Genomic DNA, 16,659 nt, shown 5'->3' on the forward strand with positions numbered 1-16,659 from the left:
TTTTAAAGTTTATGCAAGTCAACTGGACTGTGGGAAAAGACCCAAGAACTGGATTGCATTAGCAAAGCTGCACAAAAAAGAGTTAAGAAAAATAAATCGAAACAAAATTAGAGAGATGTAATTTATATCATAGAATTGGCTGGAAGACAGCTGGGGAAAAATGTGAATTCATTAAAATTTCCAGCCTTCTCTCTTCTGTTCTCTATTCACTTCTATTATGTTGGCTCAGACATGGTTAGAAGAGCAGCACTGATAAAATTCTGCAAAAGATTTCAACTGTTCTGTTTATTAATGTTAGATCAATTGAGAATGCAACTACTCTCACAGTTCATACTTTAGAAGAACAAAATCACTGTATTACCTAATACTTGGTAAAAGAGGTATGGAGCAAAACCGTGAGTTCAAGAGCAGTCAGCTCTATTACTCCCTATTAAATTGCTAGCTGTAGTCCCCAGAGAGATGCGCCTTTAACAATGCCAATTCAAAATGACTTGAAAAATGTACAGAGTGTGTGACACTGGTGATTTGGGAAGCTTGGACTGACATTTCTGTATATAAGAGAGAAATATCCTCCAAGGAGCCATCCATCGCAGTGAAATACCAACCGAAAGATAAGGATGACTAAAGGTGGTACAGACATCTACGACATGAGGTAGCGCCGCTGCCCGTTAGCTAGCCAAGTTACATGCTCTAGAGCTTTCTACCAAGCTTTCCCCCGCATGAGAAGAAAGAATGCAAGGTCAACTAAAGGCGACTGAAAACAGCCCTGGCAACACAAAGTCACAAGCGACAGATGGACCTCGGTCAGCGCAGCAGCTCTACAGCCTCCTGTGGGCGGGTGGAGGGGGTGCATCCCCAGGAGGGCCTGGGGGAGGCAAGGTGGCCGTAAGCCAGTGACAAGATCCCCGTAAAGTGGGGACGTGAGCGTGGGCTGTGCTGGGACTGAGTGAATGAGGCATCCCTGAGCGATTCCCTCTCCACTCTTTCCCAGAGGAGAATCTGGGAAATGACAGACACTTTTACTTCACCAAGTGAGAGTTTTATCCCAAACATCTCATTATTTTATGGGTAATCCAATTCAATGCTTCTGCCAAGGGGGTCTCGTCCACTGCTCCCTTCAGTGTGCTGTTGAGGGTAGGAACATACAATTGCTAGAGACAAGCCACTCTGCTGAGCCGACTGAAATAAAATGTGTCACATTAGATTTAAAAGTTCTTTCCCCATTTTGGTAGTAAACCAACAAATTCCCTGTATTTTCCTACAAACATTGCCTATACCTGTAAAGCACTACTAAACCCAGATAACTTGCTCCACATTGCAGGCAGGGAAAGGAGGTGATAGCTGCAGAGAGAGCAGCTGGAGGGGAAAACACACAGGCTCGGAAGAGAATGTTGTGGGCCAATTTGTCCCTACATACACAACCTGCATCCAAGCAGTAGATTTTCACTTGGTTTTGTTTTCAGTTGTCTGTCTCCATTTCCTTACTGGTTACCTGGAGGCTCTGTACATAAAACAGAAAGATGATGTCCAGGTACCCAACACAGGAATGGTGTAAGAGATCAGCGCGAAGAGGTGGATGAGCTGTCCTCTCAAGGTCTCTTTTAGAAATATACTCCCTGATTACATAATGGTAAAACATTGCATGTCCCCAGCACCATACCAATAACAACTGGTCTAAAATACTTCAAAAAAATCGCTATTTCAGCATTTACCTTCTCAATACGTACAGTTTGCAACCTCTATTTACCTCATTCTCAGGAGGTTTGGTTTCCTTCACGTCATTGCCTTCAATAACAGCATCTTCCTCTTGGTCTCTCTCAGCTTTCTTAACTTTATTCTTATCGCTGAGTTTTTGCCTGGAGCTTTCAGCTGCTTTGCTATGCTTCTGTTCAGCCATCTCCTCCCTCGTAGTGTCCTCGCTGTAAGAATGTCTCCGCTCCCTTAACTTTGCCTCTTCCTTTCTCTTAGATCTCCCCGGTAACTCCTGCAGCTGCCTTTGAAACTTGTCGGATTTTGACTTAGAGGTTTTTCTGTAATAGTCATCTTCCCTGCTCTTGTAGCCAGACAAAGGGTGAAGGGAGCCAGGGGAACCACTCCTTAAATATTTTTCTCTGTGCCCTCTGCCTCCTTCAATCCGTTCATCCAAATCAAACTTGTCCAGTTGTCGGGAATAATGTTTCCTCTCATGTACCCACGTGTCAGTCCTATCCCTCTTCTCGTCCCCATTCTCTCGCCATTCTCTGCCGTCTCTTTCCTCTTCCCTTCTTGAATACGGGGACTGATCCCATGACTCTCTGCCATTTCCCCAGTCTGTCCTGCTGGTTCCCAGTGGGCTGTGGGGTGAACTGCAGGAGGTAAAGCTGGGAGTGTGGGATCTGGGCGACAAGGAGCGGCTTATGGGGCTGCGAGAGCGGGGCCTCTCTGTGCCATACCTGTTGCAGAGGGAGAAGGCAGCTGTAACTCTGTCCGACCCACTGTGATCCACACGGAGTCCTTGCACGCTGGGAACACACCAGGAACCACATTGATACGTGTGTACCTGAGACTGTCGGGGAAAACCTTTAACCTCCCAGGCCGTCCACACATGTGCACTGCACAGCCACAGGCACAGTGAGCAGGAGAAAAGGCAGTGCCCTACTCACACGCACAGAGATAACCAAATCCCCACAGATCTCTCAAGAATGTATTCATTCATTCTTAAAAACCTCTCATAGGGATTTAACATTACAAGCTTATAATATGTGAGTAGCCTTACAACAACAGCCAACTCAATCATCTAGAGCATCTCTGAGGCAAAAGTGACACAGGTCATCTGTTTAAAAAGAGGCATTTTAAAATTGCAGTTCCTCTCCATTTCTCCTAGAAGGTCCAGAAACTACTAATGGAAGCCAGTCTGATCAGAAATATACCCCAATACATTTTAATCCGAACTGGCTCTGTCCCTCTAGGTCTTCCAGCACCCCTAGCCTTTCCACTTCTCACACAAGGGGGAGAAGAGGGGAGCAGCTTGTTTTGTGTGTTCTTCAAATGCCAAGTATATTTTCTGAATAATAATCATCATCAGCAGCAGCAGTAACTGGTAAAGAGTAGTGAGCTAAATATTTCTTGTGTTTTCATAACATGAACAGTTTCAATCTGATCTTATTACCTAGGTCCTGCATCTACTATTGTACCCACTTGTATCTTTTCAGTGATTTGAAAATTAAATCCAAAATAAGAAATAAAATGAGATGGAGAGGGAAGCACACAGACAAGGCTTATTCTGCTTGCAGGCTTAAAGATTTATCCAAGTCTCAATCCCAAAATATGCAGAAACCTTCTGCATTGCCTGGACTTGCAGTCTCATGTCCAGAGAGCAGGGTATATCCCAGGGCAAGCCAGCAGGCAGGACTGCCACTGCAGAGTTACCTGTCTGCTTCCCGGAGCAGGTCCCTCTCCCTCTGCGAATGGATGTCCTGGATGATAGCAGCCACGTTCTTACCTGGTTTCTAAGCAAGACAAAGGCACTGTTTAGCATGCTGCACTACCCTCCAAGCTATTTTAGGTGATGCATCCTGTAAGAAACAGCATCCATGTATCATTTCATTATACGACTAATGAGAAATATTTGGATTAGGCGTTCTTGTTACAGTCTTTTCTGCAACTAGTATCTCAAAAAAATAATCAAAGCAGTCAAATGGTACAAATGAAAAATTTCTGTTACATTGTTGCACTGTCACCACATTCTTCTACACTAAAAGAAAGGCTTCTTTAATAGGCTGTGAAAACTACCTTGTACGTCTCTGTTATGCATTCACCATAGTATATTTTCTAGGAATTAGATGCAAGAGGAAATGAACCAGACCATTATTCTAATACCTGAATAAAACAGATATATCAGCCTCCCTCTGCCCTTTGGAATGAACTGCCTTCATCTCATTTCAGGGTTTAGCTCATTCTGGAGTACGGCACTAAAAGAGTACGTGTAGACACAGAAGCTTCAGAAGAACTAGGTGCAAGAAAGGGCTCTTAACTTGGAGCACTACAGCATTATTTTATAACCTATTTTATGCTGTGTTGGGTCCTTTCAGCTCTGCATCACCAGTTTCAGTCCAAGTCTTCAAGAAAAACATTATTCCTATAGCATTATATATGACAGTACATAAGCTCCCATAAATATGCTCTCAAGAGCAGTGATTTTTGGAGATCACTCAGGTATTCACATCACAAATGTCACATTCTCTACAGGCCGTCCAAAGACCAAATATTCCTCTGTTCTGTATCTCTGTAAAACATCTTGCTTTTCAGGCAGTTCAGTTAACTTCTTGCTCAGTCACAGGAAAAGCAAAGACCAAATCATCAGTGTGATGCTTAGCACCGCCACCTCTGCCAGGCACGGAGACTGCGGTAATGGCTCAAGCAGGCAAGCAGTGGGAAGCACTGCATCAGGCTAGATGCTTGTCTAGAAGGACGGCCTATAGTACTGACCTGTAGCACTTCACACTTGGCTGTGTTTCTGACCTTTGTAGACAAGCAGTTTGGGGAGCTGCTCAGAAGAATGCTTGGAAGGGAATTTTTGAAATAATGGTATGAGAGAACCAGAGAAAATGGGATCTCTTCAAATGGCTAAAATTTAGAACAATAGCAAGCAGTTACGTATGTAAGATCATTAACACACATTGATTAATTTATCTTTCTTCATTTCTGTTCCCAAAATAGTAAAGCATTAATCAGAAATCAGTGTTCAGCAAAGATGTTTAGATGTGTTCTTATGGACATGCCATGGTAACTCAGGAATCTGATCTTACCTTCAGCTGTAATTCTTTGTATCTTTTAGACATCCTAATAAGTAATTTGTCATCATTTATCATAGCAGGTTTTTCTTTGTAGTACTGCACCATGGCTTGTGCTGCTTCACTGTAAGCCATTTCCAGAAAGGCCTAGCAAAAAGAGGGAGAGCTTTAATAACTACTGTATATTAAAAATACAGAGTATAAGAGAGAAAAGGTGGTTCAGTAATTTTCATTTGGATTCTTCTTACATAAAATTTGCTGGTAGTACAGAACTGGATAGCTTTTCAACCCTGGAACTAAAATAATAGCATACAATCCTCTGCTCACCCTCCTTTTAACTAAAAATAATGGTTTCAGCCCTGCTACGAAGGCTGATATGCAACTTAAAAAGACAGATTGAAGCAGACAGTTCAGTTAAAACCTAAATGACTGGAATCTGATCTTTCTTTTCCCAGCTTCAGCACCGATCCTTGCACTTGTGGTGAGCTGCTGCCAGGGTGCACAGCTGCCGTGCTGCAGTGTCCACTGCTCCCCAGGCTGCTGGCTGTGCTTTGCAGAACCACTAAGTATCCAGAGAAAAGCAGAACACCAGAATGCAAGGAGCCTTAGCAACAAAAGCCAAAAAGAATTTAAAAATCTGAATGCTGTTAAACAGCACTTTTATTTTCAGGAAAATTGTGTTTGATGCGACTTCGGTTTAGCTGACTAATGAAAACTCACATCTGTGTATTGACTGCATTTGGAAACATGCTGGGATCTCACACATTTCCCACTGGAGTGAATTCCACATCCATCTGTTCTGCCTGCTGCGAGTATGTGAGAGAAGATTTTCCAGCTGCCACCACTAGTTGTCTTAACCACCAAGGGTCTAAAACCATCCTGGAGAAAGAGCTCTTCCCCAACCTGGTGAGCTGGCAGTAGCCCTCCTCCAGCACACGTGCTCCTGAGCACACAGCGCAGCCTTGCCTTGGAGGCCCTGCTGCTCGCCTCTGCTTACACCACTGCCTAATCTGCCTTTACTCTGACAACTGTTAAGCCTGGTGTAGGACAGCTGAATCAGAACAGGGTATTAGTGATTCCTCCACATCTAGTGCTGCTCTACAATGATGGGTGAGAAAGCAAGAAATTCTCCAGAACAAAACCATAGAAGCCTGAAAACAACCTTAACAAATGACTAGGAGAAGAAGGCAAAGTTATTCATATTTTTCAAATTAAAAGAAAACAAAGTATAATTTTACAACATTTCTTAGTTCAGAGATTTTTTTTAAGCCTGTCTAGCAGGACAGTGGGCATGTTTATGTCACCATCTCTTTCAGTGAGCAGGTTTTTTTGAAAACTCAAAGAGCAGGCTTCACATACTTAGTTCTCTGTTACAAACAGCTCTTCCCCACAGATTTATCTGTCAGCACCAGCGGCCCCAAAGGTGCCATACCTGGTTAGTAGATTTCATGAGGATATAGTTGGTGACTTTCCCAAACGGAAGTCCCAGATTAATGACATCGTTCTCTGTGCAGCTTCCCTCGGGGAGGTTGCAGATGTGAACCACTCGACCCAGTGTAGACTTCCTTTGGGGAAACTGGAAAAAAAAAATCAAAAATATGTTTTTATCTTAGATAGTCTATCTACTCAGTAAGACCTTGCATTTCTGCAAAAAATTAAAATTTCTGTTCTGCTCTGTGTACTTAAGGACAAATATCCTTCTTAAAATTCTTATAGTTTAACATCCTAGTTTAAATGTATCTCTTTCCATTTGAATCTTTAGCTTAAGTACAGCTTGCAGTGGAGTCTCTATCCCTGGGCATGACAAAGTCCAGACAGGATTTCCAGAGGAGAGGCTCTAGTTGCAACAGGATTAATAATATTTCCACAAAAAGTAACTACAGAGGTATTCAGGACACCAGGGGCTGATCAAGATGATCAAGTCCTTCCTCCGTTCTCTACCTAAATATATTTCATTTTCTTTGTTTCACTTGTTAAGAGATGGTATGCTAAGCACATATAGGATTAGGAAGATTTAGCTGCTGTTCTGACAAACACTCAGCAGTGCATTAAATCAGATTACTGTAAGATGTTACCCCTCCCCAACTGGCAATGACTTATATTAAAATGCTGTGCTGTAAAACTGCAATAATTCACGATTAGGAAGTGGTCAGGCACTCATACTACAGGAATGGATGAACCGTACCAGGCAAAAATCTTGTCAGCTGATTGTAGTTAAACTGGATCCATTCATTAATTATAGCTGTAAATAACAACCAGGACAGGAATACCCACCTTCCGTATCTGCAGTCAGTAAGTGAAAGGAGCTGTTCTGTGTTGGGTATTGAGTGTAATTCTTAACAAGATTTTAAGCTAAATTTCTTTGCAATCAATTTCTACAGGGGCTTGCTAGTGCAGTTGGGCAACCACTACAAAAATGATTTGTTGAACAAATTATTTGATGCATAACATGGAAATGCACCTCATACAGTTTGCCATATTATTTCACCCCTCCAATTTGGCATTTTTGTTATATCTTTTCTTTTTTCCCATTTCTTGCTTTCTTGCCATCAGACTCTTTATCTCTTTCTTGACCTTTGCATGAATCTTTTCTAAAGGTAATAATAAAATTGACAGCCCCATCCCTGCACGGCCAATGGCCCTCCATGCCTGAGAGGAGGCTTGTAGCACTCTATTTGCCTTTTGTAGAGGGAAAGGGTTATTTGCAAACAGATAGCATGTAGCAAGCTCTTCCAGAAATCTGAATACTTTGTTTATGATATGTGCAGGGTCAAGTATAATCTCCCACTGCTCAGTTAAATGGCAGCAGCTTAGCTGAAAGTGAATACTACCGTGCAAAGGTGTAAAAAGATTATATACCACCTGGGTTGTAGGGTGAATGACAGCTGGCAAACTCAATCTTAACACCTCTGATATAGCTCCCTGTCTCCCCAGTGAGCTTCTGAAGAAAAAGGGGATTTACAGTGCCCAGAAAAATCAAAAGCTATTAGTTCTTCTGTCTCTCATAGTTCAGCAGATCATTCAGAAGGAGGACTTCTGCAGGCAGCTTAAATGATAAATAGTGACAGATTCTAAGGAGAAACGACACTGGTAGTGGCAGTAATTTCATTTACTGCTAGCTCGACAGCCCTGATGAAAAGGAGCATTCCTCCCCCGCTGCCCGACTCCCCCTCAGTCTCTCCTAACAAGCAAATAGCACTCAGTATGGAAAAAAATCCACAATGAAGCTCTGACCTGACCCAAAACAAAAGCACAAAAGAGTTGCAGGTAAGTTTAAGTAACTCCAATGTTTAGATTATTGTCTAAACAAAAGCTTAAAATTGATATATTTTTAATTCAAGTAAGAAGAAAGTGGCTTCTACAAGGATGTAAACAGGCAGATAATTGGCTTAAATACTCACTCTTACCCCTGATGGAAGAGAAGAAAATGTCAGACCTGGCTGGCCAAAGGATCTTGCTGATGTAGTGATAAAAGATGAGCCGACATTTGGTGGATAATCTAAATAATGGATTACACACATTTCATGAAAATCTTGACTCATATTAGCTGCGTTGATGTGCTCAGTAGGAAATGCCCCATTTATATCAGATTTCATTTTCTAGTTTTGGTACCAAATGATACATTGCTCTGTTGTTTGAAAGAAAGACAAATTCACACTTTAAAAGGCACAATCTTGCCTTTTAGTCTCTCCATGCACATCTTCTACTAAATGTTTACCTTGAAAGCTTTTATCATATTCTATTTAAAATGTTCGCTTTTCCCCCAAAGACTGACTTTCCTTTTAATTAAAAAAAGTATTCTGAGTTATTGCACACACAACCATTCACCTTCAATACTAGATGGGTTGAAAACTGATGCATTATTTGGAGATAAATGCAATGTTCCATCTGCTGAACTTAATACGCACCGGATACCAGTGCTGAAAAAGAAAAAGAAGAACTTTAGGAACATGCATTATGTGCCATAAATATCAGAAACTTAATTATTAGGCAGTAAATCCTTAGTGTAAAGCCACTGAAATAAGGGATGCTCCATTAGAAATTCAGTTGGAAGACTGCCTCTAAAATAATACTTACTTATCTGAAAAAGCCATACATTTTTGGATGTGAAGACTTCCCTTAGTGTGCTGATCCCAGTCCTATGTTGAAACAAAGAGATGGTGAGCACAGGAAAAAACCCTGAGGCAAATTTACAAAAGACTGCTTCTCCATTCAGCTTACCTTATTCTAAAACAAATACTGACATGCTGAAGATCAAACGGAAAGATACTGGAGCCAAGTACGCTTTCACCCAGTAAGTTTACAAATTCATTATTTATTCATTCATTTACATTCATATTTATTCATTCATTTACAAATTCACTATCTGTAGGTTAAATTGTCAGTTACTTTACAAAAGGAGATCTTCTCTGTATTGGTTGTTAAACCAATGTTTATTTCTATCAAATTAGTTAATTTATGCTAGCTGAAGAGCTCACCCTGCAAGCCCTAAGCATCCTCAACTCTTTTAATGTCCATAAAATGGGTGCTCAGCAGAAAGGGCAGCCAGGATATCCCTTACTCATTTCAAATGATAAGGAAAGCTTGTAAAGGAAATGCATTTAGCTTTTCTTTTTTCTTTTTTTTTTTTTTAACGCTTTTATGAACCAAGTGAGTCAGTGTATTAAACACCAACAAATAGAGCAACAGCCTTGCCGTGACATTCCTCCCGCTTTTAAAATGCCTAATGGAAAAGAAAGCGCAGCCTGCGCCACGCACGGGTATTTCGTACCATTGCAGGAGTCACCAAGACAAACAGCTTTGCAAGTAGCTGTTCAAAAAGTAAAAGGGAAAGGCTATTTCATTTGCTGCTTCTTCCTTCCTATACAGGGGTTAACCCAACACCCTTTCGTCAGGCCACCGCCACGCCGTGCCAGGAGGCACCGGTCCTGCGGTGCGGTACCGACAGCGGTGCCCGACGGGCTCCCCGGGAGGGCAGGGCCACCCCAGCGCCCACGGCGGCTCTCTCCAGACCCGACCTGCGACGTGACCCTACGCACAGGCTCCCCGGACGATCAGGAAGTTTCTTTTGGAATTTGGAGCCCCTGTGACGGTGTGAGCGCGGCCAGAAGAAGCGCAAGGCGCCAGCGACGGAGCGAAGCCGGGACCCCGGGTTGCGCTGCGCGTGCTCAGCAGCCTGTGGCTTCCCCGACAAAGCTACTGAGGACCCCAAATCCTGCGTTTTTCTCAGGGCTACTCCTCCTGCTTCCGACGGAGGACAACCTAACAGAGACGTTTTGTCAAAATGTGCTGTGCCGCTGAAGCAAACTGTTTCCACGAGGCTTTTACTAGGAAGGCTCAGGGATCAGAAGCACAGGGACGGGGCGGGGGGAACCGGGTGAACCTGCAGGTGGGCGATCGCAGTGCTGGCCTGAGAAGCGGTTCAGGGTCAGGTTCAGGCTCCTCCCCTGCCTGGTTTGGAGCCATCGGAGGAGAGCGACAACCTGAGCCCGGATCTCGCATTTCTCACGCCCGTACCGTGATCTCTCAGCAAGGGGCTGCCGCACACACGCACATCCTCTCGATCATGTTTTCACAGCAAAACGTGGAACAAAACCAGATCTCGAAACCTGGGTAACTGCCGTGAGACAGATACGCAGCGCTCCAAGCCGGGCCCACAAAACCCCGTCCGCGCTCCGTCCGGGTGTGCGGGCGGGCGGGCGAGGCGGGGGCCGCGGGGCGTTGCTGCGCCCGGCGCCTCGGACAGGCAGCCACCGAAACCACCGGGCACACGGAGCGGGCACGGCCCCGCCAGAGCCCACGACCCGGCCGGCCTTCCCGGCCGCGCTTCCGAGCGCGTCCACACCACCCACCTGCAGATCGAAGGTTTTCTTGCCGCACGCTGCGCAGACGTGCGGGAAGTGGAGCGGGGCTACGCCGCGGAAGTCGTTCAGCTCGTGAGGCTGGAGCGCGCGCAGGGGCACGTCGGCCGTGCTGCTGCTCAGTTCCTCGCTCTGCCTCGCTCGAGAGCCGCTGAAACCCTGTTTACTGCTGTTGAGCCTGTTGAAAGCGGGGGCAGCGACGGCGCTGAACTTCGTGTCAGGTGTCGGCTCTTCGGGGTTGTAGAGCTCGTTTCTTATTTCATACTGCTGACTTGTTGATGGCCACATGCTGTCACCGGGCATGAGGTCAGGCTTGTTTTGGCTGCCGAAATTAGGGATATTTTCCCACTGGTTGTTTGTACCTGTGCCATGTAAGATGGGGCCTGGATCTCCTTTCTGATGGGAATTCGCGTGCAGGTCGCTGGGGAAAGCCAGCGCCGCCGCGTGCTGGCCTTTCGCGCTCGCGCCGTAGACGTTCTTCTGGAAGCCGGGCTGGCCGTCGTGCTTGGGCTGGCTCGAAGGGCCAAAATGTCCCTCATAGGGGACCCCCGCGGAAGAGGTGACGGGATGCGGCGCGCCGGCCAGGAAGCCGTGCTGGCTGCATTGATCCGCCTCCGCAGCGTACACCTGAGCAGCAGGGACGCTCTGCTTGCCGTACTCGTAAAACCCGCCCGCCGCGGAGGAATGGCCAGCCTTGTTCAGACCCACGACCACAGCCTGCTGGCTGGAAGCAGGAGCCATCACGCCTCCGAAGGGGTTCATGACGATAGCGCTTGGGGTTTGGGCCGCGATGGTCCCGACGGGCCCCAGGCTCCCGCCCGGCGCCGCCAGCGCCGGACTCTGCGCTGGAAAAGCCAGCCCGCTGGACGGGAACCTGGCGTTAGCGACCCCAGGCCCTTGCGGCGGTCCTGCGGCATGCCCCTGAGGAGCATTTATCATGGAAGGAGGTCTCAGCTGGTTAAAGAGCGGCTGAGACATAGCCACTTTGGAGAGGACCTGATTGAGGACGGTGGCAGCCGCCGGGTTGTTGGTCACTGCTGTCTGGGCCAATTTCAGCCTGTGCAGCGTAAGCTGAGCCTGGAGCTGGGCAAGCTGAAGACTTGCAGGGGAAGGAAGCAGCGGATTCGGGGTGCTGACAGAGAACGGCGTCTTCTCCAGGAGTTTCGCAGCGCTAGAAAAGATCGGGACACGGGTTAGGTACATTAACCTGAATTTTAACTGCGGTTGCTTCCTCCTAAAGCGTGGCATGGGATAAACAGCCACCTTTGGAGATCTAGCTTACCTAAACATAGGAAAAACAAGGTGATGATTAAAAGCAGAGCCTTAACCCATCTTCTTTGCTTAAGCATCCGCTGCTGTATCTTTGACTTATTTGTCTCCTTACAACATTTTGATTTAAAAGGACTCTTGAAGTCCGCATTTCATCCTGCACTAACCCTTGAGAGCTCCGGATCTGGCTTTCAGCTCGTTTAAAATATCTGTAGGATTCAGGCCTAAAACATTAAGGCAGAACAGGAAAAGGAGCAACAAAAGCCCTCCCAGACCATCTCCACATCTGAGGGTTTTGCTCTGTCTCCAACTTATGCAGCCTTTGATCTTGCTGCTGAGGCATCTGATTTTGTGAGGTTACTACCACGTCCACTAAGAACAAGGCTCATCCTTTTCCCACAGAAGAAAGAAGCACAAAATGGGAATATAAAGCCAGTCCAATAAGTATGTCACACCTTGTGTATTTAGGAGGATGCAATACATCACACTCATAATTATTTTAACTGTTTACGATTCTCATTTAATTCACGTTCACGGCAGTCCATTCTGTAAAAAAGTAAATAGCCTCCCTATCACACAGAGGGCAATACAGAGGAGGAAAGAAAGCAAATGATTTGGCAGAGGCTAGAGCAAAAACTAATGTTAGAAAGATGAAGAAAAATATTTGTACCCAAGACTCGTTCAGCTATTTCAGAAACAGAAATGGCAGCAACTAGAATGATGAACAAACCATCTTGAAAAGTTTTCCCCGTTCAGCTGGAACGTAAGACAAAATTTCTGCAGGATCAGCTGGTCAAAGTCAAGGTATTTACACTTTCTGGAAACCAGAAGTGCATTGAGTGTTCTTCTTTAAGGCTCTTAAACGGGATGAATACATATGGACTGCATTGCCTGCTTGAATTCCTGAACTGGGAAAATAGGAGAATAGGGGATGATGGTTTCCGGCACTCAGTGGTTCGCAGCTTTGGGAAGAGCCCCTGGGAATGGCAGGGATAACTCCCCAGTTTACACCCCACCCACCCACCCACCCACAAAGCTGCTTGTGGACATATAACAAAGTTCATCCCAACACGAAGTTACAAGCAAGTGAAATCCAACAACGGAAAATGTTAGGCAACCGCCGCTTGCCGCAGCCACCCTGCTCGTGCTGGCGGCGCTGCCCCTCGGGGCGCCGCGCTGCCCCAGCGCCGCGCAGCCCGCCCCGGCCCCGCCGGCCTCCAGCCTCGGCGAACGGACGGCGCAGCTATTCAACACCTTGCAAATGGCTACTTGTTGCTAAAACGAGAGCAAGAGTACTGCTGAAAACCAGCGATGTGGCCCAAAGCTCGGTTAATTTACATTGTAAAAGCGTATGAAGTTTCAATTCAGGCCTTTCAAAGCGGCGGGGGCTACGTGCCGGCCGCCACACAGCACTCGCCGCTGGTAACTGCCCAGTTTGCTAGACTGCAGGGATAAAGCCGTAGTTAACGACAAACGTCTTGTCAGCCCGCTGCATTTGAAAACCACAAATTAGAAAAACATCTGCTTAAATCCACAGTATGACTAAGAGAAAATGAATGGGTTTCATATTTAACATTTAACTTCCACTAGCAACTGCAAGGCACATCTGTCTCCAAAAATACAAAAGGCCATTTGGATGACCGCATCGTCCCGGAGCGACGAGGGTCCCCGGCAGCCGAGAGCAGCGCGCTTCCCGCGCCGCCGCCGCCGCCGCCGCCTCGCACGGACGGGAGGGCTCGCGCCGCACGCCGTTACAGACAAAAGCCGGCTTGCAAGCGCCGTCCAACACCGCGCCGCAGCAAACCCCGCCGGGGGCAGCGCGCAGGCAGGCGGCAGGCGGGACGAAGCGGCGGAGCCGGCGCGGCTCAAGGGGCCGCTCGTCCTCCCGGAGCGCCGGGGGAGCCGGCCTGCCGCCGCTGAAGTCCGCTCCTGCCCATCTCAGTGCGTTCCCGGTTACAAGGTCGGCGACGCAGAAAGTAAACAGAAGTTGCCCCCTTCTCTTGTTTATTTATTTTGCATATGGAGTGCGCTCGGGCTACCCCAGCGGCACTTCTGCACCGCCGGCAAGGACAGAGATGTTCCTTCTCCTAAAAAAAGAGCGACAGCCGGGGTCACTCGTGTGCCGTTTCCGTGAGGAACTGCACCAACCAAACACATTTTTGCATGGCTCTGGGGGCGAACGGCTGAAGAAATGCATCAAAGATCCACCACCACTCAAAATGAAAAGGCAAGCGCTGGCAGAGCTGTATCGCTGCAAATCAGTGCAGCCCATCTGCTACCCCCGTAATCCCTACTGCGCCTTCAGCGTCCGAGCACAGCGAGTAACACAGTGTCCGAGCTAAAGCATCTAGACTGCTGGATCACCAGAGTAATCCTGTCTACAAGAGTGATGAAAAGGCTGAACGCGAAACACATCTATCAGAGCAGACAGATAACCCGGAGCTTGAATTTCAACAGACAAAATTAAGGATTTTAAAGTGTTGCCTGGCACCTTCCAAAATCAAGGAATAAAAAAACAATTAAGAAAGAGATGATCTTAGCTGCTACCAGTTATTTAGAAACTATTTAACGGTATTTAATAAATACTTGAAATGCTGCATAGAGTATGAGTTTGAATATATAAAAAGAACTAGACACACTCAAATCTGTGCAGAATTTGTGTTCTTGCTTTCTGCATGAAACTTGCCTGGCTTCTAAGATTTTGCATCCCCTCCCCACATATGACACTTTTGGCTTCACATTTATTTACATCTTCCTGTCCAAATGTTTGAAAGATAAAAATTTAAATATTTTTCCTTCTCAAAAAATTCAAAATGTGCACTTTTTTCCAAGATATCTCTATTACTCTGCCTGTTTTTGAATTAAAATGGCCAAGGCTCTTGAGATACTTAAGTATTCTAAATATATGACTGCTCCGTATTAGCATATTATTCCTATTAGATTTATGATACTGTATTTGTTTGCATGCTGGTTTTCATCCAATAAAATCTTTATTAAATCAGTTTATCTAACACAGTTAAAAAACTTTGAATTTTTATTTCAGGACTCTTGAACACATCAAAGAGAACCATTTTCTAATTATCCAAGCACGAAAATCAATCATATTCTGTTGTGCACCAGTGTGAATAGCCCTTCCCTGTGACATATCATTTATTCAAAACATTAGAGCTGCATTCTCTAAACTCCTTCAGAACAATTGCTGCAGTACTAAAAGAGCAAATCCAAAACATAAAAATGTATTGTTATACAGATGAAACTAATAAGATATCAGGGATAAACTCTGGCTTTAAATAAAAATGCACTATTTTCCTGTATTTCAGTGTGGTTAACTGTTTGTACATGAGGACAGAATTTGGCCTCTTGAATTAAGGGGACCGCAAAGCTGTATTTCAGACACTGGTGTAAGTAAAGACACAAAATTCAGCAATCTCAACAATACACGTCTTTGTTAGAATAGATTAATTACTGGAACGATATTTTATGTTACACTGTTTTGCTGATCACAATAAGAATATAGGCTTTAATACTCACTTTCGCTTGTTGAATAAAATCAGCACTTAGGTCAACAAAGATAGTTCACTGGTTAAAAAATGAATATAGGAACTCTTTCCTATACTGCTAGATTGTCTGTGGCCGATACTAATGAGTATTCTCTTTCTCCGCAGCTCCACAAGAAGTATTTTCTTTGGTTTTAGGGAAATGACTTTCTGGGTCAGAAAAGCTTGGAAAGTCTGCTGAAAGGAGGAAAATATACCTTTATATTTTATAGAATTATACAAATTATAACCTTTATAATTTAAGCTCTGAAATGATCTGCAGCAGAACTTATTTTTTTGCTGAGTTCTCGCTAAAATTGATTCAAAAAGCAAGATCGTGTTTCACAGTAAATTCAGCTAATGATGGGGAACACTAAAAACCTTAAGCTACTTTAATACATTTATAAGCTGGAAGTAAAACCCTTCTTATCCCAAATAACGGTTTTTAAAGTCCTCCATTATACTATCGAGGGAGTGAAACAAAACCCCAGCCAATGTATACACATACTTTGCCAAGACAGTTTTGCATATGTTTGGCAATGATAAACTCTATTATCTGGACAATCATCCAACCTGAGAGTCAGCTGGAAGATGAAATGTAAAATATTATCACAAAGCTGCTAAGCTCGAGCTTTACCAAGCTGACAGAAGAGTGAAGTGCTTGACTCCTACCAAGGGCCCTTTCTGCCCGTTTGAGACTTTGAGCCAAACTGTCTTGGCCGTTGTTTATAGGCAGAGAAGTCAGGCAATGCCACTGGGAAAGGGATGGGGTGAAGAGGCAAACGCAGCAGCTCTGTGTCGGATGGTGGCTGGGATCACAGAAATAAAATCAGAAGGGACCTCAGGAGGATGGTTGGAGCAGCTTCTGGGGCTCGATGAAGCAGAACTCGGCCATTCCTGACCTATTCACATAATCGGCTCTTTAGACCCTCCTACGTGGAGATTTTACAGCCTCCAGGGACAGTTCACTGCTCAGCTCTCCTGACTCTTAGAAAAATGTCTCTAACGTCTAGTCGCAATCCCTGCTAGCTGTTTTAGCCAGCCGCCCTGTGCCATCATCTCAGTGTACACTGAGACCCGCTCCTCTTGTCCTCCTTCAGCTGCTATGCCTTCTCTAAAACCATCTCAGCTTCTTCAGTCTATCTTTCTGCATGTCTCATGTATTGCACTTGTCCATAACACCCCATGCGATTGCATTTTTCCATACCAGCACAACCTTGA

At 45.3% G+C, this 16,659-nt stretch overlaps 1 protein-coding gene across 6 annotated transcripts in view; it reads right to left on the reverse strand.

The window, feature by feature from the left end:
- The window catches only part of RBM20 (RNA binding motif protein 20), a 96,653-nt gene that overhangs the window by 10,084 nt on the left and 69,910 nt on the right, over window positions 1-16,659 (reverse strand). For 4 of the 6 annotated variants that reach the window (XM_062580695.1, XM_062580698.1, XM_062580699.1 and 1 more), the window contains 8 exons: window positions 10,625-11,804; window positions 8,850-8,911; window positions 8,601-8,692; window positions 8,174-8,271; window positions 6,205-6,348; window positions 4,788-4,919; window positions 3,409-3,488; window positions 1,748-2,432 (listed from right to left, as the gene is read on the reverse strand). In XM_062580695.1, coding sequence (XP_062436679.1) covers window positions 1,748-2,432; window positions 3,409-3,488; window positions 4,788-4,919; window positions 6,205-6,348; window positions 8,174-8,271; window positions 8,601-8,692; window positions 8,850-8,911; window positions 10,625-11,804 — 2,473 coding nt within the window. Of the gene's footprint in view, window positions 1-1,747; window positions 2,433-3,408; window positions 3,489-4,787; window positions 4,920-6,204; window positions 6,349-8,173; window positions 8,272-8,600; window positions 8,693-8,849; window positions 8,912-10,624; window positions 11,805-11,915; window positions 12,272-16,659 lie in introns of those variants that run through there. The other 2 variants (XM_062580700.1, XM_062580696.1) reach the window with 2 other exon arrangements.

The sequence above is a fragment of the Rhea pennata genome, chromosome 7, assembly GCF_028389875.1.
Source record: "Rhea pennata isolate bPtePen1 chromosome 7, bPtePen1.pri, whole genome shotgun sequence".
NCBI lineage: Eukaryota > Metazoa > Chordata > Aves > Rheiformes > Rheidae > Rhea > Rhea pennata.